The sequence below is a fragment of the Scedosporium apiospermum genome, assembly GCF_000732125.1.
Source record: "Scedosporium apiospermum strain IHEM 14462 chromosome Unknown SEQ_SAPIO_0121, whole genome shotgun sequence".
Lineage (NCBI taxonomy): Eukaryota > Fungi > Ascomycota > Sordariomycetes > Microascales > Microascaceae > Scedosporium > Scedosporium apiospermum.
In genome coordinates, this window is record NW_015971822.1 from 1,456,741 (window position 1) to 1,483,359 (window position 26,619).

Sequence of the window (26,619 nt, forward strand, 5' to 3'; positions counted from 1 at the left end):
AATTTACGAAGCAGGTCACCTGGTCCAAAGACAGATCAGAAGGCTGCATGGCGAGGCGAGGATAGCTGCGGGACCCGATCCATCAAACTCTCAACTTTTTTTTTCTTTTTGCGCCTTCTCTATCGATAAGCGTTTTGGCGCCACGACTCTGGTACACAGTACGCCATCAGCGGTGTGGTCAAGCCAAGAACAACCTCGCGACGATCAGAAACGGTCAGCCATTGTCGACTGGTCGATCCATCGCCAACCCTTCGCAAACGGTGCTCGTGAGCGGACGCCCCATGGGTGACATAGCTTTGCTCCCGAATAACGGCTTTATCGATCAACGCGCAACAAACGAAGAAAAAAAAGTGTAACCAAGTATTAGCTCCAGGCCCTTCTTTCCGTTTTCTCCAGGCGGAACCGACAGACCACAACGACCAAAACCATGACTTACTCGACCAAGTTCCACATCCCCGGAAGTTTCGTCGATCACGCGCCACGTACCGCTCCGGCGGTGCCCGTCTCGGGCGTCCACCCAGACGTCTTCCGGCCACCAACATCTCCCTCAGCGTCGAGCTCCGCATATTTAACCAAGTCGACGACTATTGATTCAACGGGCGCCGAGGCCTTAGTTGCCAGCCATGCCGCGAAGAGGAAGCGAGGCCCCGACGCCGATGCGAGGGAGAATACGCCGATAAGGGACTGGGCGGGCGCGGCATCCATGTGGGATGGCGATGCGAGCAGGAGATATATTCTGGCCGGACAGATTGATACCCCCGGTAGTGGACGTGCAGCCGTCGTTGGGGTGGGCGGCATCGATGTTGGGAGAAGCAACGTGGAGGAGGGCGCGGCAATGGAGGAGAGCGTATATTCTGACATTGGATATCGGCGCGCGTTAGGGCCCGATCATGATGTGATGATGGATTCTCCAAGTGGGCTGTTCGGATCCGTTGCGCTGCCAGCGCCCCCGACGCCATCTTCGGCAGGATGGAGCCGGCTTGCTCTAGGAGCGATAGGTGAGGTAGTCGGAAAGGTGTGGGAGTTTTGCAAGGCCGGCGCTTTCAAGGGCTTTTATGCGGGTGGTGGTAAAGGCTATGCTCTCAATGGTGATCAGTCCGCGGACGCGGCACCGAACGGCGCGTCATCGGTGGAAACATCAGGACCCGGCGACCCTCTTGTACCAGGTGGCTTTCCAGGTCACGCATATGTCTCACCCTATCCCGATGCGGCGATGTTTACTTCTACTCCCGACTCGACACCGTCTCGTCCCGCGGCAAAGAGGAGACAAGTTAGGGAGGTGAGGAACGACGAGGACTTAGGCCGGAATTGGGTCATGGTAGGCGATCCAACAAACGACCGAAGACGGAGGACTACAGGTGGTGGGGGCGTCTATAGCAACGGCAATTTCACAAGATCTACTTCACGTCGGTCGTCGCGCAACATGGCTCCCTCCGCCACGACTGGTCGAAGAATCAACGTTCCAACTCCACGCCTGAGTACGGCATCCACCACCCCCGCATTTACCCGCCGCCACTCGCACCGCGTCTCTCACGCAGGTTCGCCCTCGCTATCGGCGAGAGAACCGGCCAGTTTTGCAGGATCTCGTCCTGCATCCCGAGCATCTCCGTCAGCCCCTGCCTCATTCTCGTACGCTCCCCTTTCTCCGTCAAGGATACCTGTCCCTTCGTCAAGGCTCTCGTCTTCTCAACCCGGACATAGGCGGACGAATAGTTCGGCATCATCAGCTTCTCCGCGTCGGACGTCGTTCCGGACAGATGCTATGCCTAAGATGAAAACTCAAGTGACCGGTGTAGGGATCGGAGGCCCTATACCTAGACTTGACCCGGAGACGATAGAGTCGAGTCCACGGTTGGATCCCGAAGCTAAAGAGCTTGCGACAAGGAAGTTGAGGGAAGAGAGAGATGCGGATGCGAGAATCGCAGCATTTAACGCGAGGTTGCGAGATATGATTAGGGAAGGGAAGGAGGCGTTGGGGACTAAGGTTGAGGTTGAGATTGAAGGAGGAGATGATGGCGGATGGATGGATGAGGATTAAGAGAAGGTGGGGTGAGGAGGAGAGGAGAGGAGGGAAGTTGGCTCTTACGAATGAATCTTTTACGGCTAGGAGGCTTTTTAATCTTGTGATATCTATTCTTTTTTCTTTTCGATTTTTATTTCTCTTCTGACTCGAAGCTGGCGATGGCGAAAATTGGTGTATGGTTTTTCTATGGCTTCGAGGCTCACAGGCTCGCAACTGGGTATCAATTATGACTTATATCGAAGAATGAACTATTACCCTTCTGTTTTCACCGCTTCAGCTTTTCTACTGTCTGTTTTCCGTTTCCTCCCTTTCTTTTTTCTTGATAATCTTTGAAAAGTATGCCTGCTTATCTTCTCATCAACGGGGGCAGATTGTTCCTCATGCCACTCCTCAACCTTGCCTCCTACAGGTTCCGCATTAATCAAGCACTTCGCGCACCTCCATCCAACAAACGGTTTCTCGCTCGACCCACACTCCCGACAATGCAGCCCACAAAGGTACCTCGGACACCCCTTCACCCGGCACGCCGGGTTCCACCCGCAATCCTGGCCAAGATGGCTCCCTCCGCACCGGCACTTCTTGAAGCGGCACTGCGCGCCGCTGTGGCCGGGAATACCACACATGCAGCACCGGCTACGACACTTCATTGCGCACGGATGGCGCGTGCTGCCGGTCGGGAAGGGATTGCCGCAGGGGCGGGAGCAGAGGATGGGGCAGGTCTTGGCGGTATGGTAGATTGGGAAGGCGCGGCATTTACAGCGGGCGTGCTTGGGGTAGTCGCAAGCAGAGGAGGCGTGTTCGGGGGAGGCGCACCAGCCGCAAAAGCGCGAGGAGTGGAGGGCGTGGGCTACGGCCTCGTCACAGGATACGTCCGGGAGAGGGGGAGGCTCGTGGAACATGTTGGCGATGTGGCGGCGGCTGAGGCTGCGGCGGCGAAGGCGATGGTCGAGGGTCGAGAGGGAAGGACAGGGGACGAAGAAGATCATGTCGTCGCTGGTGGTTACATGGTGGACGAAAGGGGCGGGGCTGTTCATGGAGGAAGGGACCTGAAGGGGTAGGGGCGGTGCGTGCTTCGAGCGACAGAGGTTGCTGAGAGGGCCGGGTGCCCCGAAGGCATTCTGCAATATTATGGGCATGTGCTCTCCCCGGCTGGGTTCGCTCACCGAACGCCGTGTCCGCGCCATGCGCGAGTCGCGAGCTATGGCTTGTAGTTGGCGGGGTAGAAAACCCGGCACCTCGTAGCCGGGCTCTTGCGGGGGCAGTTTCCAGAACCTGTTGGGAAGGAGGCTTCTTCCGACGCGGGAGTCCCTTTCATCAAGGACGGGAGGGACCTGCTTTTTTGTATCCGAGAACCAGTGGGAATACGTAAAGTCGATTCTAAGGTGCTGGAGGACGGGGCCCTTGGAAAACAGGAAATTTACATGCTGCAGGAGGAGGTGAGGGGCGTAGTTGGTTAGGTGCCTCAGCTGGGCGTCCCTCTGAACGCCCAACTCATAATGGGGATATACATCATCCCAGATCAACATTTTATCTAAATCCTTAAGGCCATATACTGGCGAGGTTCGGTCAAACGGTCCCCCGATGTAGTCCTTGGCCACCAACTTGAGCCAGTGTCGCATCTCGGGGTGGCTCGTCTCAAGGACGTGGCGTCGCAACGCAGCGAGGACGACGACGTCGAGAGTGATCTCGCGGGCCGAGAACCGCGGTTCCCCAAGTATGCTCTCACTATAGGCGGCGTCATTCGCTGGGAAGCCTCCTCCGTAGCTTACTTGAGATCGCTGTAAAACCTCAATGTCGAGGGATAGGTCCCGGTCGCGAAGCTTGTGTATCTCCGCGTATCCGCGTTCACACGAGAGAATTGTGCAGTGGTCCCATTTATCTTTGAAGGCTGGGTCAAAGAAGCGTGCCCAGAGCTGGTGGGCGATGATGTCCGTGGAAGTCAGCCGGGTGTGGTGGTATTTTGAGAATGAGAGATCCAGTCCGTTTAAGGGGTAGTGGCGAGACAACGAGCTGCTGCTCTCCGCACTAGACGAGGATTTGCGGTCGGAATCCGCCATTCTTGGGAGGCTACGCTCATCCATTTTCACGTCCCGAGCTGTCGCGCCTTCTCACAGATGTGGCGTCTGGCAAGCCGTCTAGGGAGGCCACATTATACAAGGTGCCGTGGGAATATTCTCCCCGGAGCAGCGCAGACAGGTGTGTTTCCGATGTCTTGGAGACGACCAAGAAAAATCTCGAGTGTTTGTTTATGGGATCTTGCCATCTAGGTTCTTCCCACGGATGAGTGGTGAATTGTGATTCACAGATTGTGTTCCACCGTCTTTCTTGCCTTGAGAAATCACGACATCACGTGCAACAGGTGGTGCCTGCCAAACTTAGGAAGGCGATTGAGGTTATTTAAAGAAGTAATTCCCAGCGAGAAAATACCAGACTGAGATACGATAAATCGTCACTATTTCTCAACCGCAATCCGTCCAACATGGCCGAGCAATGATCAACTCTATAACTCTACACATCTATGGAACAAACATGGAGACCTGGAGCGAGCCGACTGAGGCATCTCTGCTTGGCCATATCGAAGCTGGCTTGGGCGACAACGTGACTGTGAGACAGCCAAAGGCTTCTTCTGGAAGCACATCAAGAATGACTACACATATTAATAGGATTGTGCCATCTCATCCCCGATCTCAAGGCTGCCCTAAGTGCTCTGGTGGATACGGTGCCGGGACCACGCGCCCCACCCGGAAACGGGGGTTTTGATCGCCGGTTTAAGGACGGACGACACGGACGATCGGAGCATGGAAGCTTGCTGCTACCTACTAGATCTGACATAATAGAAGACGTGAGCCGAATATCACGAAACCGCACAATTTGAGAACTTTCAGCTCATCCAGGCCGGAACATGCCAACCGGCTCGCGAACTGCACCATGACAAATGATCCCAGAAAGTCCGCAAATGAATACCTCGGTAGCCTCTGGTCCAATTGAGCGACGGTGATTGGGGAAGCAGTTAATATATTCTTTGCGGCGATATTCATTTGGATAAATTGCAAGAACCCAAATCAAGGTTGCATAGGACCACGGATTCCCCGCCCGAATTTAGACAACCAGCCGTCCGAGGGGCTGGCCCGCATCCTTTTTGTTCCTCTCGTCTGTTGTTCTCGGCGATGATCTTCTTCTCTGTTCTTTTTCTTCATGCCTCGTGACTTGTTGTCTGCTTGGCCCAGCATTTTTATCTCGCGTCCCGCCATCCGGGTCATCTTCTGTCGCACAACGGAGCACCCGGCGTATTTTTAATACGCTGCCACTTGATTTCCGCATGAAAACGAGAACGGGTCTGACGATTCACAGTGCCTAGTAATGCTCCATCTTATTACGAAGCCCCCTGGAAAAGGAGAAAAGTATGTACGTTGATGGAGTCGAAGTCGGAGGCAAGCGATCAAGTCCAGATGAGAAAGAAGAAAGACAGAATTCATTTCACTCGCTCGGCCAGTATTATTTTTAGAGGACCATGGTCAATGCCAATCTCTCTTCCCGTAAATGACCAACGGGAGCGAGTACCTCCCGTCCGATCAAATATCTGATCTCTACTACATGGGACCGAAATATATGCTGTAGAGGACTGAACGGCTTAACGGCGGACTATGTCCGGATCCGGTCCCTGGAAATCAGCATCAGATTAGAATTTGTATCTTTTGTATCACTGAATAAATCTCTCTGGACTGTTTATCCCTGCTATTCTATCTACTAGTTCCGTGGTTCATGCTTGTCAGCGCCGTCCTCGTTTTTGGACATCTACCAAGGAAGCTTTGGCTGGTGAGGTCTCAATGACGCAGTGAATGGGATCATGCTTCCTTTGGCCTTCGGCCATTCATGTACGAAATCAACTAAGCAACTCGTCGCTTCGCCAAGAGAGTGGCACGCTTGGAAGCTACAGAGGTTGGTATTTGGTGTTGTTATACTTGCTATGTATGTGCGTCGCGGGATTTGGTGGACCGAAGGATGCTTGATCGGGGACGGTTTTAGTCTGAACCGTCAAGTGGTGGCAACCTGCAAGGAAATATTACATGTGCGGAATCACACAACTCACAACCCGGATTCGCTTATTTCCCTGCCCTACTGACGATCCGCCTCTGACGTTGGGAGAGACTCGTGGACTCGGCTGTCATCAAACTTCACTAGAAAACCAAATCAAAAAGGATGAGGTCTATCAGATCATATAAAGGGAAGCAGGTCTTACAACATATTCTTTTTTCCTCGTATCCACTTGTGGAGGATAGAGACGAAGACATCCTATCGTATGTGGCCATTTAGACCACAGATGGAGTTTTCCAGACCAAGATATCGTCAAGACCAAGACTAGGGATTCCACTCTTGGCAGGCGGAAGACCGAATTCCAGCCGCTACCATTTTGCTATTTTTGGTTTATTTTATTTATTATTTTCTGATCCGGTCACAGACATTAGTGATCAAACCTTGGTTGAGAGTCCCTTCCACGGCCTCCAATGATCAATATATCCATCTGTTCAATCAACTTACATGAACTACTGGAGCTTCGAACCGGGTGGAAGTGAACCCAGCACTGATATTTAGCTCCCCGGTCACAATCCCTTGGAAAAGGTGCGGCCGAACAGCTAGTTGTTACCACCTTACCTTGAGCAACTTAGCCCTTCTCTCGCTTCCGGCTTTGGCATTTCTGCTATTTTCTGAGCCGCGTATGTTGAAAGAGCAGAGGGGGCGTTTTTTTCTGGGAGCACAACCGAATGGGAATAACGTACTCTAAAATTAGCTTAGAACCCAGTCAATTAATATTGGATGCTATACATCTAATTCTACATATCGAGAGTATTGCCTGACGTGGTGTGGTGTGTGGTAGCGGAGGCTGGCTATATCCCCTTTTGCCGGTTATCCAGTTATAGCGACGATATTGCCCAACGGTCGGATGGCCTCGCCAACTCTCAATCGAGTTCGTCTATGTTTACCTCTGGGCCCGTTCTTCATGCCGGATTTGATTCGCCTATTCTGTTGTAAGACGCTCGTTTCGCCCCCCGCGGAGGAAGACGCTCGAGTGTTTCTTCATCAAGTCGAGTGCCGGCGCAGTTCGCTTTCTTCCATGAAGAAATGATCAATAGGCGGATTAAATGATAGGTTGTTGGGCAACTAGATATCCATACACCTGGGACAAAATTAAGTCTTAGTAGATGCCCGATACCTATAATGCCGCGTTTGGCCCTCTAGTATTCTCTATCCTGCCACGGCATTTTTAGGTCCAGGGATGTCGGGAGTTTGGTTCATTTCAGCGGAATAGAATGAGAGGGTCAACCCAAGGCAGCGCCGAGAGTTCCAATTTCGGTGATTCGTCCTGGGACTGGAGACGGAGAGACCACACATAGCCAATATACTCGTACGAGCCACTTCATCCAAGTCCTCCTCTCACTCTGACCACCTTCACCACCTTTACCACCCTCTTTCGATCTTGGTCTGGCCCACACCACCTCTATATCGGTTTCTCGTCCACGATTCCATTTTCGCTCCTTTTTTCCTGGTTTGCTATAAATATTGGACTTCAAAAGATCAAGACGAACCAAGAGGCATGAGCCGATAGTATTCGCAATCCGACTAACACCTATTACCCGTGCTGGCCCACACCTTCGATTACACAGAAGTTGAATACACCATAATCACCCTCCAGTCTTTTCTTTCCGTCGAATCATTGATATAAAACTGCTTCCCCTAGCCGTTCTCCTCATTTTGGTTCATACAACCCCCAAAAGCATTGAAGCATACGACCCTACCTGCCACACCTCCTGCATTTCTTGATATCGTCTTCCATCCACCAACGCTACCTTATCCCACACAAAGAAGTGGCCACACACTCCTTCTCCACACTAGATCCTGCGTCAATTACCGGGGAAGGTCGACTAAATAGGGTCGAGGGAAGCAGCCATCCGAAATTCCAGACAGGCACCAGGGCCGTCACCAACGACCATCCTTGGTCTTAAATTAGAGTTGCATCGGCCCCCCTTGGCCTGGCATCTTGTCAACGCCCTGAGTTCTGCAGAAGCAGGATAGGAGAAATTGGGATCCATACTAGAACAGGAAGCCTATAAGAAGGGAGGTTCCCAAATCACTGGGAGGACGAGTCGGTTGTGCCTCGGATTCCTGTCGAGGTTTCTGTAAAGCGTCGATACGAGTATTAAACTTATACGACGAACGACACTTCACCTGTACTGCACTTCAGACAATATCACACATCTCACCTTTCTTACACATTCACGATGAAGGTAAGGACTACTTATAGATTCTTCTTTATGAAATCATTGGGCACTCACAACATCCACTCGTCAGATTCAAACCTTAGCTTTTCTGGCTGTCCTCTCTGCTTCCGCCGTTGCGGTCCCCGTTGGCACCAATACTCTCATCTCCACCTTTGCCGTTGATGCCGACGTTGTACCCAAGGGTTACTCCATCGAATGTCGATCTGAAGCGGGCGTCAAGCTCTGCAAGGAGAGCGACGAGGCCAGAGAGTTCCTACAGTGCCGAGGAAACGGCGAAATCACCGGAGTTGAAGGCTCGCGGTTCGAGTACTGTGCTAGGGACTGCCAGTGTCTAACTCTAAACGGAGCGTGTGGGAATCGGTCGACCTGTTAATAGGGGTATATCTACTTCATCAAGTATCGGGAAAGGTGGTGTACATGGAAGCAAACTTGCACATATGTTGGAGGGGAGGGCCGAGACATTACACGGAGAAACGAACTCGCATGGCTTGGAATACGGAGTTAGAGGTTGTTATTCAGGACAGGCCGCCTTTGGCCTACCGACCACCACATCGCTCAATCAAAAGCGACACGGAGGCTACACGAACGATGGCGGAAGTGAAAGCTAGCTTTGGGAGAATGGGCGTCACAGCATTAGGCATCTGGGTTTTCCGAGTGGCATGTTGTATGAGTATGGCTTGAAGTTTATGGAAGAATGAAAGAATGCCCCAACTTGCAGAAACCATGCTTTTGGCTTGAATTCAAAGAGTTCGAGATTTCTGAGCCATTGAGCCGCCCGGCGATCGACCTCGGAGGGTAGTCAAGTGAAATGGCAAGGTTTTGATGAACGACTGGTTCCCTCTTCATGTGCTTGTTACCTCGTAAACCCCAGAGAGCCGATTGCGGATGATCCAATCTAGGACGAAGGCAGTTAAGGCAGTGTAACTGGAGACTATGGCTGTGGCTGAGAATTAGGCTGATACTCTGCCGGAGGGAGTCCAGCAAGCACCAGTCCGTGAAAGTCATTTGATGCATTGTGATTATCTTTCAGAGATGCACAAGCGCCAGTGCCAGAGGAGTGGAAGTGGCTGTGGCGCAGCCTCCTGGGCTTAGATGTTCTTTGTCTTTCCCTCATAGCATCACCAGCCTCTCGAGAGGACCGTTGAGTGTGAGGCGACGCTAAGTTCTTAAGGGCTTAGTTGGAGATTATCGTAATAAGTATGTGGCTTCCGCATTAACAGCCCTTTCTGGTTTGGTATGAGAGGCGTCTGTGAGCTTCATTTTCACATGGATCTCTTAGCCTTTCTCGTCGTTTCCCCCACAGCCTCAACCTTCGACATGCTGCTTTGCCAGCCGTGGCGTCCGGACAAGCTTTTCAGATTCCCCGGTGGGGCGCTTCGTACATACGCAAGTACCATGTAGTCGAAACCTAATAAGACCTACGTTAGGAAGAAAAGGTTGATGAATCTATGGGTCTCATGGCTCTTCTCTATTCATGAGTAGCCCAAGTGAAGCAATCGCGATGTCTCTTGAGCTAAGAGTATGGAAAATGGTCAACTAATCTTATCGTCGTTTTGTTCTTCTGTTCCGCACGACAGATGGTCCAAGCCAGCCTATTTCCGCCTTCGTTAATGCCTCAGACTCTTCAGCGCATCAACTGGTCAACTTGCATACTTTATGGGCAAGGACCCGCTTGAGAATTAGACTTAAACCACCTCTCCTATCATATTCCTGCCTCGATCAATAGTGCTGCACGCCAGCCCATTAGCTTCAGGTGGGCGGTCCAGCCGCACTGCGCGAGCCACTCAGGGCGTTTTGCCAAGCCCACTATTCCAGAAACGACGGCGATCTGGTGGAATCGGCCTGTGAGGGTTTCACTTGCCTTTCGCTTGCTGGTAAGGCTAATGTTGTTCGAGTTAGGGGATATGCTTGTGGTGGTCAGTGTTCTTTGGCAAATATCTTTCAGTTTAAACAGGTAGTTGTATTAGTTGATGAGACATGCGCTGGTCGCGCTTGGGTTCTGAGACCCGCGCTCCTGTCGAGGAGAATAAAGAAATAGAGCTGCCAATCTCAAGTCGCCACAGTCGAGCTGCTCAACTCATTCTACTCTCCCTTGCTCTGACCTAAACGTGTAAGAGCTCCGGAAGAGGCTGCTCAGTACCTCTTCGAGCCTGCAGTTATACTATTTCTTCCTTGACTGGGCGTGACCGGAGAAGAGGTACGAAGCGTTCCTCCTCCCTTTTCTCCATTCTCCTCGTCCTCTGTCAGCATTTGTGTCCGCCACTTCTTCTCATGGCTTACCAGCAAGCATCACAACATGAGATCCCAACCAACATGGGGCCAACCCCTTCCCCATATCCTCCTTCATATGCGAATCCGCAATTCACAGGGTACGAGGGCGTAGAAGGATACGACAATCAACAGAAGAGCAGTGATGTCTATCGACATAGTCAGGTCGTGACGGTACCCTCTTCCAGTTGGCCGCTGCCAAACTTTAGGCCAATGACATTGCGATGGCCATTCCTCTGTGTTATTATTGCTGTCATCATGGGTTACATGGCAATGACCGAATATGCTCTCCAGCGTCTACCACCAGAAACCGGCAGGGGAGAAATCAGACCATATTCAGACGTGGATCCGGAGAGGAGGAAGTCAATTGAAGCCGGTGGCATCACATCTACCATCGGCCTGTCAACTGGTGCCCTTGTAAGCTCGTCCTATTCAACGCACGGTTCAGAGGATCGTTGTTGGGTTGGGGTTCTTTGGACTAACCTGAGAAATGTTGTATTAGTCCGTCATACAAACACCCGCTCCCACCGCGCCGGCTGTACTGCGACGAAGGCCTCAGGATGAAATAAGCCCTTCTGTGGAGGTGCCACCGATCAGTGACCCACCCGCTCCCGTAGACCAATCGCCGAACCAAGGCACGCCGTCGGATGACCCCACGACTCCAGACCCCCCATCAACTCCTAGCGATCCCGATGAAAGAGGGAAGGACGAAATAACTATCACGGGTTCTGTGCCGAAGGAGAGACACGGCAACCTAGAGACAACCATTCCCATTGTTGAGACGCCTGTGGAGATTCCAACTGTGATTGGCGGTAAAAGCACGACGATCACGTCAACCTCGACAATGAAAGATGTTGTAACGACTGTGCCACCCACCCCGATTTACGTTACTCCAGATGTGGCCACCTTGACTGACTCGAACGGTATCCCGACGGCGACGGTGACGAGTACTCCAGGACCGATATCAACACCAACGGTCATCACGACAACTGACAATCAAGGGCGGCCTACCGTTATTACAACAGACGTCCTCGCAACGGTGTCAGTCAGTACCCTTACCGACTCGAACGGTGTCCCGACGGCAACCCAGACTTTCTACCCCTCAATGCCTACCAGTCAGACGCGTGTTATTGTTATCCGCATGAAGAGGCGGGATTACGTCGTCGGATTTTTCCTTCCTACTATCCTTAGCGTCCTCCTGGCAATACCGATCCGCATGATCGATCTCAACGTACAACTGTACTATCCTTTCCACGAACTTACACGCGCCGACGGCGCGCCCGCTTCCGAATCGATGCTCTTGCGCATGGGTGGAATTTTTGGCTTGCAAACGGCTTGGCGCGCTCTCGGCCAGAAGAAGATGTTACCATTCCTGTCCACGCTACTCGTCTGGTGCTCGGCCGTTCTCATCCCATTATCGACCGAGGCCGTCGCATTGAAGCTGTATTCTTTGAATGGCAAGTGTTCGATCCACAACTTCGAAGGCTGTATGATGGCACTAGCAGTCTTCACGATCCCCGCACGTGCAACGATGGCTCTTCTGGCGTTTATGATCGTGCTTCTATGTTTCATTATGATTTCCTTGCGGAAATGGCAGTCAGGAGTGGCGCATAATCCTTGGAGTATTGCTGGCATGGCCGCTTTGACAACTAATCCGCAAACCCGGGCGGCGATTGCAGGCTTGCCCACGCGGATCAAGGACGTAAAGTACTCCCGCATACGTGAATACCTCGAAAATAAGAACTTCCGACTGGGTTACTTTGTCAACGCCCGTGGCGAGGTTGAGTATGGCGTGATGATTCACAGTGAGAGCACTCCGCTGCAAGCTCCGAATCCGGGCAACGAGGATGTGTGGGAGTTTGATGAGATGACCAAGGGGAAGAAGGGCCGCCGTATTCAGAATCGGCTGCCATTCTTGATGCTGTCGGTGATCGGACGGTTGGTGTTCGGACTATTCTTGGCCGGTTTGCTCGTATTGATCCTATACTACCGCTTCACGGGAGGGGAAACTGGCTTCAACCAGTTCATGAGCTCGTCGACTTTTGGGGTTCGGTTCTTGTTTACGTGTTTCGGTGTGATCATCAACTTTTTCTGGTCGTCAATCTTCGAGGGTGGGTACAGTTATAATGATCGATCTAGTGGGGGTGGCTTGATTTGGCTAACATGAGGAAAATCAGGTCTGGCTATAATGAGTCCTTACCAGCTCTTGGCCTCTTCTCCCCAGCCCGCAGAACGCTCCATTCTTCTCGCGCCGCCCTCAAACTCCTTTACTGGTCTGTGGTCCGCCATCAAGCGGCGCCACTTTTTCCTAGTCATCGTCGCCCTAGCTGCGAGCTTCGCCGAGTTCCTGCCGATCCTACTTAACAACGTGCCCTTCCGGGTAACTCAGACATGGGAGACCAGCATCATTTGCACGTATACGTCGATCGGCACACTAGCGCTCATGCTCATTGTCATTTTCGCTTCGTTTTTCATCAGGTGGCCGGCCATGCCCGTGGATCCGACGACGGTGGCGGGCGCCATGTACTATATTTGTGATTCGAGGATGGTATGGAGCTTCTCCGAGCTGTCCATGACTGGGAAGGCGGAGAGGAATGGTAGGGTTAGCAGGATGGGGGCGATGTACGAGTACGGGGCCTTCTGGGGTTTGTCCGGCCACAGGAGGCTCGGGGTCGACATGGTGGATGGCAGCCGAATGGGCTAGATCCAGGGGATTTGGGGTATCGGCTTATCATATTTGGGTGTTCGGAGTTGGTTATATTGGCTGCATCTAGATTCACGCGAATACGGCTTGCGAGGCACAAATTGTCCTTGGAATATCATGGGGCATAATTGAGTAACTGATTTAGAGTAATCTGTATTGGGTAGTCCATAAGGCGAATGTTTGGGAACCTCCATCTTTGATATGAAGTCTGGGATCCTCCGGGATCACATCTCACCTTCCGATGTTCACCGAAAAAGTGGGGCAACCCCGACTACCATTTATCGGGTCAGCACGAAGCACGTGACCATATTCACACTCACCTCATTCAACCTGACGCCAGCCCAAATTGACCCTATCCCTCTCTCCCAAGAAAGGACTCGACGCATTCGCTCTACTTTTCGTCAGCCCACATTAAGACCTCGTGAGAAAAATGTCACGATGGCGTCGGCGACGTCTAGTTCTGCCCTCGGCCGCGGCAGGACGGGACGCATCCCTGCAAACCCGGCAAAGAATGGACATGGACATCCCCAAGCTACTCGAACCCTGGTGATCCCCTCTGGGTCCTCAGCCTTGGCCCCAGGAACGTCGGGGCCCGGAATGAAAGCCCTTATTTCCCCTGCCTTGGGAAATGTAACACCGATTTCGAATATTGATCTCTTCCTGGCCAATCTACGTATTCTAGACTTGGACCTCTTGCCTGACTGGCCTGATATCTCGGCCCACACTTTCGCCTCGAGTACAGCCTCCCAAGGCCAGAAACGACGCGTCCAGGCAGTTGAATGGGCACTCTACCACCTGTTCTTTCTCTGGGACCGCGATGAGGCTCACAATGTACGCGTCTTCCCTTGCTTCTCACCGCTCTCCTCCCAAGCCGTCAAAGTACAGCCCATCTAACCCCACTTCCACAGAAGCTCGAGCCATTTTTCCCAGCAGAAGACCAAGTACAGTCATTAAATCTTCGCGCCGCTCTTTTACGATGTCTCGAGCAAGTGAAAAAGAACGGATTCCTCGGCCGCGACACAGTCATCCGCAAAACCATGCTCGACGAGTGCAAAGGCGATCGGCTCGCCGAGGTTCTGTCCTCGTTCTCCTTCGCGGTTGTAAGGAAAGTAGTATCTGATCGGTCGGAGAAGACGGGAGAACATCCTGCTTTGGCGCAAAGCCTAGCTCTGGAGAATAGGGGCTACGCTGGGGAACGAACCGAGCTTACGATTCTGAAGTTTGCGCACCAGGTATCGCTGAGCAGGGCATTGCAGAGGAAGAACGACGCGCGCGCCGTGTATGCCGACTTTTCGGAGCTTCTGGATGTCAAGGAGCGCGGCCTTGCTCGGAAGAAGGAGCTTGTCAAGAGTATTGATGCTCAGGAAGGGACCCAAGAAGTCTCCGAGGCAAAGAAGGCCGAGGTTATACGCCTCGTAAGGAATAATTGGACGGGGAATGAGCAGTGGATGGAGACGCTATTGTATGGTGACGAAAACTCTCGCCGTGACGGCCTTCTTGGCGCACCATTCGACAAAGTCTGGAGGAGAATCCAGGCCGGTCGATTGTCGGAGCTGGATGATCGCGGGACGGGTTTGCTGGAACAATTAGAAAGTCGGGTCCGGTTCCATCGTGAGCGATTGCAAAAATGGCAGGGTTTCAGGGATACTCTACTTGGCGATGCCGCAGGCAAAGAAGTACCCGTCCATGACACTTCCTCTGCCTCAAAGAAGGGCTTAGGCCTACAGCTTAATGCCCACCAAGATCTCCATCTGGGTTCTAGAAGTTTGCAGGAGGGTGACAAACCAAACGAAGGCCCGCCATTGAGTCCTGAGTACGCTCAGTTGATCAGGTCCCTCAAAGAAGACCTTACCGCGCCTGGGAAACCAGCCAGGAAGCCACTCAGCGAACTAATCCCGAAGCCGGCTATATTACCATCAGATAGGCTCTCCGTGGTGGAGAATAGTGAGTCTGAGGCGATCTCTGAATTAGAAGAGGCTGAAGCGGAAGTATCTAAGCCTGTCGAACCTCCCCCGCCCGCCATTAGGAGGCTGCCCCAACGCAAACCCAGTCACCTTGCCAGGCCAAGCCGAAAGCTAGTCGAAGAAGAGTTGCCTCGCAGGGAAACGCAAACCAAGGAATTCGAACCGCGCCGTCCACGCCGCGAACTAAGAATCCCCAAGGCTTACCCAGTCGCCCCAGAGCGAGAGAACGCTGTCTCGCCACCTCCATCACCGACCCGCTGTCCTGATCCTGTCCCACCCCCATTGACTCGGTCTCCAGCAAAGGAATTGATATCAAGAGAGACAACGAGGCCGCGATGCCCTGACTTAGAACCCCCGACACGAGAACCAATTATCAAACTTAGTAAAGATGAGGAGGAACGCGAGCCTCCTAAATCGCCAACTCAGCAGGAGGCGGACGACATACTTGCCTCAATGAATAACTCATCTCCATCCCCAACCAAACAGCCCCGCCCGAGACACACATTATCATTAGCGGAACGAACTCGACTATCAATGGCCAGAATGTCCCATTCAAGTAGACTCTTCGATGAAGAGGAAGATGGAGAGGCAACTTTATCACTCCAACGACCAAGGCCAAAGCCGACCCCCGAGCCTATTAGCGAAGACGGCGCTGAGGAATACGAGGATTTAGTAGCTAGAACGAGGAAGAGCATGGCGGGCTTTGAGGCCGCTCGCCAAAAGGCGCAACTGGAGAGACGCAGGTCACAGAGAAAGTCTCGCGCCCCTGCACGCCGTGAGGGAAGTTATTTCCCCAAGGTGGAGGAACATGGACAGGAGGATACCTCGATATTGGCGGAGGAACTGATGCAGGGAGAACAAAACTACGAGGATGTGTTCATGAGCCGACCCAAGATCAAGGCGAGCCCTATTCCCTCACCGACAAAAGAATGGTCGGATGAGGATGAGTGAGATACAAGTGTGGGTGTGTGAGTAGATCTAACACGGATGCAAACTACAACGGAAATGATAAATCAAGATTGTTTATAGGTTCTTTATATTGTTACAACGTGAGCCATCTATACATTCTTTAGTGTACAACTTCTAGCGCATCAGGTGATGATGTTTGCTTTCCCATGGTCGACCAAGTTCCACTCAAGACCAAGGGCATATTACCATCCCTGCCTGACCAACTCCTGCACCCTCACAACCGTAGCATGGAATCCCTTCTTGAACCTCGCCCTCCACCGGGAGCTCTTTAGCCTCTTCCTCTTCAGACCGGGCCTCTCGTAGAATCGTTGCTGGTTGGCAATCGCGGCGATACGGTTCTGCGTACATCGTTGGTTCACCATGGCGAAAGCCCTCGCGGCATTGACCGGTCCGCTGACGTGAACGGTACGGCCCGTCGAAGGAGCGGAGCGAACAGGCACGCGTAGAAGCTTCGGGGAGAATTCCAGGCTGGAGAAGGCGGTCGTCATGTCGGCGCCGATGAGCTGGGCGATTGAGGACTTGGTAGCATCGTAGGGGTGGGAGGAGCGCGAGGACTTTAAGTCGGCGAGGGGGTCGTTGGACTGGGAGGACTGGGAGGACTTGGGCGCGGAGGACTTGGGGGGGAGGTCTGGGAGGCCGCGGCGTGCTTTGTTGAAGGCTGGAGAGGATGTTGAGAAGTGGGAGCCGGATGCGAGGCGGGCCGCGAGCGGCTGCACGAGCGAGGTCGTTGGTGAAGACCTCAGGACCGGGAGGAGTCGACCGGAGAGAAGCGGCGCCATTGTGCTGCGTGAAACAGTTAGAATGGTTGCTATCGTGTAATTGATACCTCACGACATACAGAATATTGGGCGGCGCTAGTCCACGTCGTTCAATTCGGGAATCGCGGGCTGTTGGAGCTCGTTCATGAGATTTGATGTTTAGCTTGAGCAAAATTATCACCACATGAGGTTTCATGATTACGTAAGGAACTTATTCCTCCCGATGATTAACCGCTATTCAGCCGTTACACCGTGATAGTACGTACCGTACTTCTTATTGACAAGGTCGGTCCCAAATTATTATTATTTTTGGCAGGCTGTCAAGCGCTATTCTGAGCTGAAGCCTTGCCAGTACTTTTGCCTCTCAAACTTTTCGACACCACGACCCTCCATCTTGCATCGCGCAATTGATTGATTCGAAAAAATCATGTCTTATAACCCATACGCCCGTATGAACCAGTTCCCCATTACCATGACTTTGGCTCCGAATACGATGACTGACGGCTATTCATCAACAGCTCCCGGCTATGGCCCTCCACCCACATATGGTGGCTTCCCCGGCGCGGGGGCGCCCATGGGGATGGTCCCGCCTCCCGGACTAGGTACGCTCTCATCTTCGTCTCTGTTTTGCACCCTGAACGCGCGGATCTTTTGCTAACTCATTTCCTTTCTCTTCTTCGCAGGACCTCCGCCAGGCATGTCTTCCGCTCCGGGCATGGCACCGCCACCCGGTGTGCACCAACCTAGCGCGACGCAAGCTAATCGTCCAAGTGGTCTTCCCGCCAACTTCCAAACACCCCCGAATCTCCCCAACATCAACTTCAACGCCAAAGTAATACGCCTCGGAACGTCAACGCCGAAGCCAAGCACCCCCACCGGCTCCGGGAGGAGGGGTGACGATGCGCTTGGAGGTTCAGCAGGCCCTAGGGCGGGCCTCGGTGCCGAGCGCGGCGGCGAGCATGGGCGATCATCGGCGAGAGAAAGCGCGCAGTTGTTTATCCCATTTTCGCATGAGGAAAGGCTGCGGACCGTCTTTGTACACAAAATCCCCGAGAGCGTGAGCGATGATATCGAGAAGATACTGAATGCCGTTGGCAGGGTAAGGCGATGGGATTCTGCGGCATCAGTATTGTCGGAGAGCGCGGGGAAGAAGTTTGGCTTTGCGCTGTACGACGACGCCGAATCGTTCGCGAATGCGCTGGAGCTCCTCAAAGATGTCGAGGTGCCCGTCAAGCGTCAGAAGCCCACCGAGCCCGATACCGAGCAAACAGACGATTTCGAAGGCATCGGCAAAGTCAAGTTGCAGATTTCGGTCGATGAAAACTCCATCAAGTATGCTGAGTCGTACAGGGAGAATAGGGGCGAGGATGCGGATGCGACGTCGAGACTAGAATCCGCGAGGGCAGAGTTAAAACGAGTCATCCGCGAGCTATTTTACCCAGCGCCCGCTAAGAAGCCCGATAAGGATGGAGATGTGGCAATGGGAGAGGCGAACGGAGAGAATGTCGAGGTTGTCAATATTCCCCTTGCGCAAGAAGACGAGCTCGCTGATATACCCGCTGAAATGCGCGAGATTGTAGCGGCGGAGATCGCGGCCTTCCGTGAGCGCAGTAACAAGAGGGATATGGAGCGTATGAAGAGGGAGGAGGAGCTGGAAGAGATGGAGCGCATGCGGTCTAGTCGAGCGCCGCGCTCCCCTCGGCCATCTGAGTCGGCCGGAGCTAACAACATTCCTCTTGGGCCTAGAGGGCTTCAGAATGTACCGTCGGGACCGAAGGGTCAAAATGGCACCGGTCGCGGCGTAACATTTGTCAACGGAGAGAGTACTTTCGATGAAGATGATACAGATGCGAGCGACGAAGAGCTTCAGCGCAGACACCTCGCCAAGCAGAAGAGCGAAGACGAGCAAATGTACCTAGAGGCCGAGCGGAAGTGGGTCAACCGCGAGCGGTCAAGAGCCGCTGCGCTCGGCCGTGAGAAGGACCGCGAGAAGCAAGAGGCGGAATCGCTAGAGAGGCGGCAACAAGAACAACTTGAACGAGAAAAGTCGTGGGATGACGAGAAGGAGGCGTCGCGGAAGGCTCACCTCTACTACCGAGATCACGCGGCGTGGGTCCGGAAGCGAACTGGGGATAGGGCCGACGAGCAGGCTCGAGACCAGGCCGATCGCAGGGCAGAAGAGGAGGAGAAGCGGAGGGAGATGGCCGAGCTGGAGAGGACGCGCGGTATGGCCGATTCGTTCCTCGACCAGCAGGCCAAGGAAATGGAGCAGCGGGAGACAGCAGCCGCGCCTCAACCTTTCAAGCTCTCTCTGGGCGCCGCGGCGCAGAGGGCGCAGGCCCAACGTGCTGCACCCCAGAGGCGCACGATCGCCGAAGTCGAGGGCCTTCTCGACGACGAAGAGCAGGAGCAGACGGCCAAGAGGCAACTCATCCCTATCCAATTCGAACCCTCGGCGGCGAGCGCAATGTCCGAAGAGGAGATTTCCAATGCGATGCGCTCTCTGGCCCAGGAGATACCCTCAGAGAAGGATGGGCTCTGGGCCTGGGAGGTGCAGTGGGACTACCTCGACGACACTATTATGCGCGACAAGCTACGGCCGTTTGTTGAGAAGAAGATTGTGGAGTACTTGGGTGTGCAGGAGGAGGTCATCGTCGAAGTTATCGAGGAGCACTTGCGGAATCATGGAAAGCCTAGTGACTTGGTGGAGGAGCTTACTGAAGTGAGTTATTTTCCATTTACTTACTCTTGCTACCTAGGTAGCTGTGATGATCGATCATTTGCAGAAAAGGTATGCTAACTTGGGTTTGTCTAGGCACTTGACGTTGAGGCGGAAGATCTTGTGAAGAAGCTGTGGAGGATGGTGATCTTCTTTACAGAAAGCGAGAAGAGGGGTCTCCCATCGTAGAAGGGGAAAGGGGCTTTTCAGCAATGTGTGACAGCCCGAGCTCAATATCCAAAACCATAAATGATGTTGAGGGGATAGGAAGCCGCAGGTCTACATGAGGATCCTGCGTCTGGTATTTCCTGTTCGAGGATTCATGAAACTGGCTTCTAGAAGACCTATTCTCTCCCTGTATTCTTTAGTGTTTGACAGGAAAATTAGAAGGCATATGATCCACGCATTCCTGTATTACATGGCTCACTTGATAAGTTTCGACGTCAGTGTGTGAACGGCATCTGTATTCTTATACTTGTGCACCAGTGTTTGCCAACAGCCAGTCCCCCCATTCTGCGTCATTACAATGTTCCATCGGAATAAGTTCGATCGAAGGCAGGCCTATTCAGCATCATTGGTGCTTCTTCAATGCGGATATTACTTTCCAAACGCTTAGCACTTCGTATGCAACAAAAGATACCTGCTGGTTTATCTTGTTGGGGTATTTCTGCTAGTTTCAGAATGCTGGCCCTAGATGTGGTGAAAACGAAGACTCTCCAAGTCTATTGATGGGCTACACTCACTCCTTCCGCTGAACATTACATATTGGACTTGGCTTCCAATGGGACCAAGAGGCGCAAAGCACCTGGACCCGAAATTAAGTGTGATATTCCTTCCTAAATACATGAAACTTGGCTCGCTAACAATCTGTGGGGGATGATCAAGCCCAGACCTTTCACTCGAGGTCGGAGTCACGGGCCATCGATTTTCCTATTCGATCAAGAATACCCTAGAGCTCGTACGCTCGTACTGGTGGTGTATAGCCTCCTCAGTTGGTTGGAAATAGTTTGTACGCGAGGATCATCCTTCTCCAACAGCGAGTCGACAATCTTCCTCGCCGTTCTGCGCAGCTGTGCCTTTGATGAGCGCCATGAACGCATCGTCTCCGTGTGGCGCCTAAGCCCATTAGCCCAATCAGTGAGATCATCAGTGCTCTCCTTGATGGCTTGGTACTCCACCACTCGTTCGACGACAAAGCTGCTTATTTCCTCTGTAATCCCACCAAGCCAATCGCAATAACGTTGTAGACGTTGAGCGGCATTGGTGGCATTACCAATAGCAGCCTTGTGCTCCTTTAAAGTCGATATTTCTGAATATAGGAATATTTCGGTTTCCCCAGCGTTGCTGATTTTGTCTCTAAGTTTGAATCGCTTCTCGCGTATCAAACTCTTTCTGTCAGAACCGAGCCTAACATCATGAAAGTAAGTGAAGGTAAGGACTTACTACGCGCCTGCTTCTAGAGTAACCGCACCTGCGGCGACAGGGGTGTGAACTATAGATGCTCCCCAAGCTATAATACGGGCCTTGGTTTGCTGTTCAGCCTTTGCTAGATCGAATAGGAACAGTGCCATTGCCTACCCTTCTCATATCGTCTCTCATCTCCTCATATTTCTTCAGACGTGTTTCCAAAATCTCCAGCTCGTGCTGGACTGAGTCAAGGCGCGTGATGGCCCGCGACAACTCTGTTTCTTTCTCCCAATGCTGACTCTGAGCGGCCCGAAGAGCACTCTGGATCCTGGTACTTGATGAGCCGAGTTTGGCGCAGATGATGCATAGGTCGCCGTCAGTATCGTTGCTTATTTTCTTAATGAGCTCGGCTCGTTCCAGGCCCCAACTGGCAGCGTCATGGAGGTCCGCGAATCGAGTATCCATGTCTCTAAGGTGCTCTGAGATGATGGTCTCATGCGTCAGTCCCGGAGAAGGGTCGATAGTGTTGCATGTTAGAAGGCGAGGGAAGGCACTAGTGCTGCCTGTCTCAAAATACTCGACGGTGTTGTTGATACATTCGACGCTTTTCTGGAGCTGGATGAGCATTTCTTTGCGATCTTTATTGATGTAGCCCTGAGAACGGGTGCCAAAAGCATGTAAATGTTTCTGTACGTCTCTGATTTCTTCTTGGATTTGCTCAACCTCGAAAGGTAAATTCATCTTGGGCAAATAGGTTAAGTGAACAATGATGATGTATAAGGATGGGAAAAGATGCTGGTGAGAAGAAGGGATAGAAAATTTACTTGAAGATCGATCCGTACGTACTTCAAGAGAGTGTCGTGCCCCGTTCAATGTGAGGTACCCGAGCCTGGTCCGTCTAGTTCAGAGCCTGGCCACCACCTCAAGACTCATCCAGGAGTCTGAAACGCCGCCAACGACACACCACACCCAATCATTAGCATTGCCAGCACACCGACTCATGTTAAAAGGAACATGAAGGACAGATGTCGTGGCGAATCCTACTCACCAGTGCAGGGAATCGTTCGGCTCTACATGTTCTATGCACAGGGAGCAATGGTGGTCGGAGGAAAAACTTCACAAACATCAGCCCAGCACTCGCTTGGCCTGCCTATTTTCGGCGCTGCCCTTTGAACGAAAGGGGGGGAGAAGTGGAAAAAAGCGTGTGCCGCATTGCCTAACATAGCAGCTATCCCTACGCCAATACCACGCGGTACACGTCATGGCCGAGACATATGTCGAGGTCTCTAAAAAGTGCCGTATTCCGGAAGGGAAGTCGGTCGAAAATCTCAGTCTGCCTAGCTCCGCAAATGTATTGCGAAGGTAGCAGGCAGCAATGGTGGGCGTGGTGCGTGAGCCGGCGAAACGAGCCGGGAAGAACATCAAGCTTCTTGCGGATCCAGTGAGCCCCAACCCTTTTAGCACTAGCTAGGGGTGATTTGGGGGTTATAGTACACCCAAGCGATAAGTTTATAGTAACGGCAACGGTACAGAGGAAGAATAAGCTTCTTATGGGCATGGTAGACTAGCGGAGCCTTGCCGAGAGGTTGCTTGGTTGAGTGGCTGTGTGAAAATTAGCTCTTTTCCAAGAAAGAGGGGAGATCGAGTAGAATCAAGTACGAAGTTGATTTAAGGGAGACCTAACAGAGAGATAGAAAGAGAAGGATCTGTTCTGGATTTACATTCTGACGCGTGTCGCCGCCGAATATATTGTCCACTTCCAAAGGAACTTGGAGTGGTGATCCTCTCCGCTCCTCCATCCGCTCGAATGGAACCGAAAGAAACTCAGCATTTAGATCTCAAGCAATGTTCACGTAGAATCCTGCAGCGTAATATCAGAATGGATCATGTTTATTGCATCAAAGTGCATATAAATCAATATCAGTAGATTCATTGAGAAGGTACTCATTTCCCACTTTTGACTCTCCCAACGCCCAGCTTCGCGCCCATGTCAAGAACGTCTCAAGATTTCCTTCGGTGTTTCCTACATTATTTCTCGTCATTACCCCAAAAAGTCATTTCCTAAAATAAAAGCCAAGTAACTCGCTGAAAGCCCGAACTCCAAACAAACCAAAACGAGTCTCTCGTCTCCTTTACAATCCCTTGATGGCCTTCATCTTAGCCAGCGACCGCATATGCAACTGCCTATTCAGATCGACCCTAAAGGCATAGGCGACGATGCTGAGGACCATGACGAAGGCTATGGAGCCGCAGACGCTCCAGAAATACGACTCGTCCTTGTTCGTGTCGACGACGCCTTGGAGGTTCATGCCGAAGTAGGAGGTGAAGAAGGAGAGGGGGAGAAAGACGATGGTTACGCCTGTGAAGAGGAGGACGGCTTTGTTTTGGCTGTCTGCTACGATGGCCATTTCGTTTTGTTCGATGGAGCGGAGTTGGAAGAGCTGAGAATGCGTGTTAATGATGATATCGAAATGAAAACGGAATGACAAAAGAAAGAAAAACGAGGGAACCAAAAAAAAGACTAACCTCTGTAAGAGCGGTTTCGAAATAATCGACCAAAAACTTGGAATCATCCCTCTGCTCCTTAACCATGTCAATAGCCCACTCAATGCGCTCCTTCATCGTTTCCCTCTCGTCGTCGTCATTCGGTAAGATGCCTTCCTTGGCGTACTCCGCTTCGAAGCGCTCGGCGTCGATGAGCATGCCATTTAAGATGCCGACCTTTTGGCGGGCGAGATCAGCAATGGCGCGGAGTTCTTCGAGACAGTTGAGGTAGCGGCGGACGAGGCGGGGTGATTCGCCACGCTCCCAGGGACGTTTTTGGCGTTGTTTCTAAGGAGGATGGGCGGTTAGGTTTTGTCATGCCGACGGGGAAGAAGGGCAAAAGGATTGCTTACAAGTTCGCGGGCGATGTCCTGGTAGGCGGTCAAGAGGGAGGTCGAGTTCCTGCCTTGACGGATGTTGTGCGGGACGGTCGCAGCTTCAGTCATGATGTAGACGATAAGCCATTCGACGGTTGGGAAGTGCCATCTCGACGTGCCGGAGGAGGTGAAATTTTCGGCGACGTGGGCGAGGATGGAGGTTTCAGAGTCTGCCATGAATTGATCCGGTTGCTGGAGCCATTCTTGGAAGGGTTTGCCGAGATAGTCGACCCCTGTCTGGTTGGAGAATGTTAAGAGGTAGCCTGCCCGAGAGAAAACGGTTGTTAGTGAAATGAGGCTCGAGATGGAGAGTGCACGAAAATACAACGAGGCTGGGTGGGGTGGGGTCACATACCATCAGAGCGGTGAAAAGCGCGAAGCTGGCAGCTCATCAACATGGAGTTGAGGAAATGCCCATGCTCGCTGATAGCCTGCTTGTCATTCTCCGTAGGCAACGGGCCCTTCACATTCGTATTGCTAGACTGGCCCAAGAATCTCTCGGGCAGCGGGTTCGGAAAGTCGGCGCGAACAATGTCCCAAAAGTCAATGGGCTTGCCGATGTGATCGGCCCTCCAGGTGACATCGTTTATCTGGCGGCGCGTGAGGCCCTGGAGAGGGTCGTCGCCGACGCCGTTGGCGAGCACTTCGAGGTTGGAGAGGAAGCGGAAGGCGTCCATCTTTTCGATGTAGCGCTCTTGGTTGACGAAGGTGAGCATGCTCAGCTCGGGATAGTTCCAGGATGGGTCGGGGGAGCCCTTGAGGAAGGGTTTTCCGATTTCGCCGCTCCCGGTGTAGCGGAACATGTCTTCGATGGTGGATTGCAGAGTTCCCTTGCCCAAAGGAACATGGCTTGGAAGAAGATGAGGAAGTTAGAATGGGGTAAAAGCGGCGATAACGAAGCCCATGGTACTTACATCCAGCGAACATTTACATCGTCAGGTTTCGACTCGAACCCTAAAACCCGCGCATTAGAGGCGAGAATTGAACAGAAAGATAAAATGATGGCAGCGGGCCAAGAGAAAAACCAAACAACACCGCCGTACAACAACTCACAATTTTCAATGTGGCCCAAAGTGTCCGTATACCGACTCCCACCCTCATGTCGAAAGTCGCAAATATGAATCGGCACAGAAGCAGGCTGCGGAAACCAAAAATTGCAAGCTTGGCGAGCATCGCAATCCTCGGGCTCGTGATGCATGCGCAGCTTCTCCGACCGCGTCGTAACCCTCCATAGATGGCTGAGCCTCGAGCGCTTCCCGGGCTCGGCCACCCTCTCCATGGCCTCGAGGGCGCTCTTCCTCTTCGTCTCCCATTCGGCTTTGCGCCGCTCCTCCTCGGGGTTCGTATAGCGCGGAACGCTCCCGGTGAAGTGGAGAAGGATGTGGCGCGTGCTGCGGGTATTGTTGGAGCGCCGGCGCGCTTCGTTCAGAGGCTCCTTCGCGAGCCTCGTCGCCGTCTCCGAAGGTAAGGGTCGTGTGTATTTGGGCTGGGAGGGCACTTGGAGCCTCGGGAGCGGCACCTCTAGAGTTGCGGGTGAGGGGGTGTGGTCGGGAATGGGATCGGAGGTCTCGGTGACGGCAGTGCTGCTGCTCTCCTTTTCGTGCGGGGGGGCGTCGCCATCGTCACTTGGGGACATTTTTGCTCGGCGCTGTGCGTAAGGGTTCTCGCTGTAGTGATATCAAAGGGCGGCTTGCGCCTAAGGAAAAAGAGAGGCGGTCGGTTTGCGATTGCACTCTCAAGGGATAGCGACGGAGAAACCAAGAACATAAAGGTTACAGAAATACAAATTCACCATGGCCTGGGGCGAACATCGGCGACCGAGCCAGCTTGAAGTGGAAAATGGGTGTGATCTCATGTTATTTGCCTCAGCTAGAGACGGGCGAAGGCGGAGTATTTCAGGATTGAGGATCCCCTGGGCGGTCGTGGCAGGGCAAAGCAGTAATCTCGTATGCCCCAGTCACGCTGCATAAGACCCTGGTTAATACATGCCTCCAATGCAGAGCCGTTATATCCATCCATCCAGCTCCCTCTCCTCATTCCCCCCTCGCGAGCGGTTGGGTGGGTGTGGCACACTCTCGTCTGTCATTCACTGGAGGACCCCGAACATTTTGACAAGGCTGCCGGGGTGTGTGGGGGACGCAATGGAACGGTGGAGAGGAAGGGTGGTGAGACGAAGCCAGCCAGACGAGAGGAGAACGGCAAATGCAGGGCCTCAATCTGGACCCTGATACACAGGTACTTCGTACTCTGAAGGATGAAGGACATCAACGCTGTGAAATGCAGCTGCACACTTCGTGCCCCAAAGTCGAGTAATCATTTTAACACATCCATCATTGATGGAGGACAACCAATCCGCGCTGGCGGCAGGCTCGAGACGCCGTCCTGTTAGTGATTGATCGTATTACGAGGTACGAAACATTGACAATGGTAATGATAGTTCAAGGTTTCCAATTGCGTTCGGGATGGGACGGGATCTGTACAAAGTACAAAGGTATTTCGTCAAGGGCATAGCGGGCCAGAGCTGACCTGCATTGTTGGGCTCTCCATCCATGAACCAGTCTTGCTTCTTGCCTCGATATCCGATCCCTCCCTCGTAACTCTTGGCGCT

At 52.7% G+C, this 26,619-nt stretch overlaps 8 protein-coding genes and 1 pseudogene across 8 annotated transcripts; 5 read left to right on the top strand and 4 right to left on the bottom strand.

The window, feature by feature from the left end:
• Positions 1 to 427: 427 nt before the first annotated feature.
• On the top strand, positions 428 to 2,038 carry SAPIO_CDS8471 (annotated as a pseudogene; the record flags this gene model as incomplete).
• A 499-nt stretch (positions 2,039 to 2,537) lies between these two features.
• On the bottom strand, positions 2,538 to 4,104 carry SAPIO_CDS8472 (uncharacterized protein; the record flags this gene model as incomplete). The annotated part of the gene is made up of 2 exons (XM_016790096.1): positions 2,538 to 2,613; positions 2,678 to 4,104. 2 exons carry the CDS (start codon positions 4,102 to 4,104, stop codon positions 2,538 to 2,540), a joined length of 1,503 nt encoding a protein of 500 aa, XP_016640359.1.
• Positions 4,105 to 8,301: 4,197 nt separating this feature from the next.
• SAPIO_CDS8473 (uncharacterized protein) lies at positions 8,302 to 8,674 on the top strand (the record flags this gene model as incomplete). Its single annotated transcript, XM_016790097.1, has 2 exons — positions 8,302 to 8,307; positions 8,372 to 8,674. The coding sequence occupies 2 exons, from the start codon at positions 8,302 to 8,304 to the stop codon at positions 8,672 to 8,674; spliced, it is 309 nt and encodes a 102-aa protein (XP_016640360.1).
• A 1,940-nt stretch (positions 8,675 to 10,614) lies between these two features.
• SAPIO_CDS8474 (uncharacterized protein) lies at positions 10,615 to 13,273 on the top strand (the record flags this gene model as incomplete). The annotated part of the gene is made up of 3 exons (XM_016790098.1): positions 10,615 to 10,986; positions 11,072 to 12,680; positions 12,747 to 13,273. 3 exons carry the CDS (start codon positions 10,615 to 10,617, stop codon positions 13,271 to 13,273), a joined length of 2,508 nt encoding a protein of 835 aa, XP_016640361.1.
• A 438-nt stretch (positions 13,274 to 13,711) lies between these two features.
• Positions 13,712 to 16,188, top strand: SAPIO_CDS8475 (Uncharacterized protein; the record flags this gene model as incomplete). Its single annotated transcript, XM_016790099.1, has 2 exons — positions 13,712 to 14,104; positions 14,182 to 16,188. The coding sequence occupies 2 exons, from the start codon at positions 13,712 to 13,714 to the stop codon at positions 16,186 to 16,188; spliced, it is 2,400 nt and encodes a 799-aa protein (XP_016640362.1).
• Positions 16,189 to 16,388: 200 nt separating this feature from the next.
• On the bottom strand, positions 16,389 to 17,160 carry SAPIO_CDS8476 (uncharacterized protein; the record flags this gene model as incomplete). The annotated part of the gene is made up of 2 exons (XM_016790100.1): positions 16,389 to 16,989; positions 17,045 to 17,160. 2 exons carry the CDS (start codon positions 17,158 to 17,160, stop codon positions 16,389 to 16,391), a joined length of 717 nt encoding a protein of 238 aa, XP_016640363.1.
• Positions 17,161 to 17,391: 231 nt separating this feature from the next.
• On the top strand, positions 17,392 to 19,872 carry SAPIO_CDS8477 (RNA-binding protein rbm25; the record flags this gene model as incomplete). Its single annotated transcript, XM_016790101.1, has 3 exons — positions 17,392 to 17,566; positions 17,648 to 19,686; positions 19,780 to 19,872. The coding sequence occupies 3 exons, from the start codon at positions 17,392 to 17,394 to the stop codon at positions 19,870 to 19,872; spliced, it is 2,307 nt and encodes a 768-aa protein (XP_016640364.1).
• Positions 19,873 to 20,621: 749 nt separating this feature from the next.
• On the bottom strand, positions 20,622 to 21,831 carry SAPIO_CDS8478 (uncharacterized protein; the record flags this gene model as incomplete). Its single annotated transcript, XM_016790102.1, has 2 exons — positions 20,622 to 20,975; positions 21,262 to 21,831. The coding sequence occupies 2 exons, from the start codon at positions 21,829 to 21,831 to the stop codon at positions 20,622 to 20,624; spliced, it is 924 nt and encodes a 307-aa protein (XP_016640365.1).
• A 1,391-nt stretch (positions 21,832 to 23,222) lies between these two features.
• On the bottom strand, positions 23,223 to 25,647 carry SAPIO_CDS8479 (uncharacterized protein; the record flags this gene model as incomplete). The annotated part of the gene is made up of 6 exons (XM_016790103.1): positions 23,223 to 23,531; positions 23,617 to 23,922; positions 23,988 to 24,274; positions 24,367 to 24,860; positions 24,926 to 24,965; positions 25,065 to 25,647. 6 exons carry the CDS (start codon positions 25,645 to 25,647, stop codon positions 23,223 to 23,225), a joined length of 2,019 nt encoding a protein of 672 aa, XP_016640366.1.
• Positions 25,648 to 26,619: the final 972 nt, after the last annotated feature.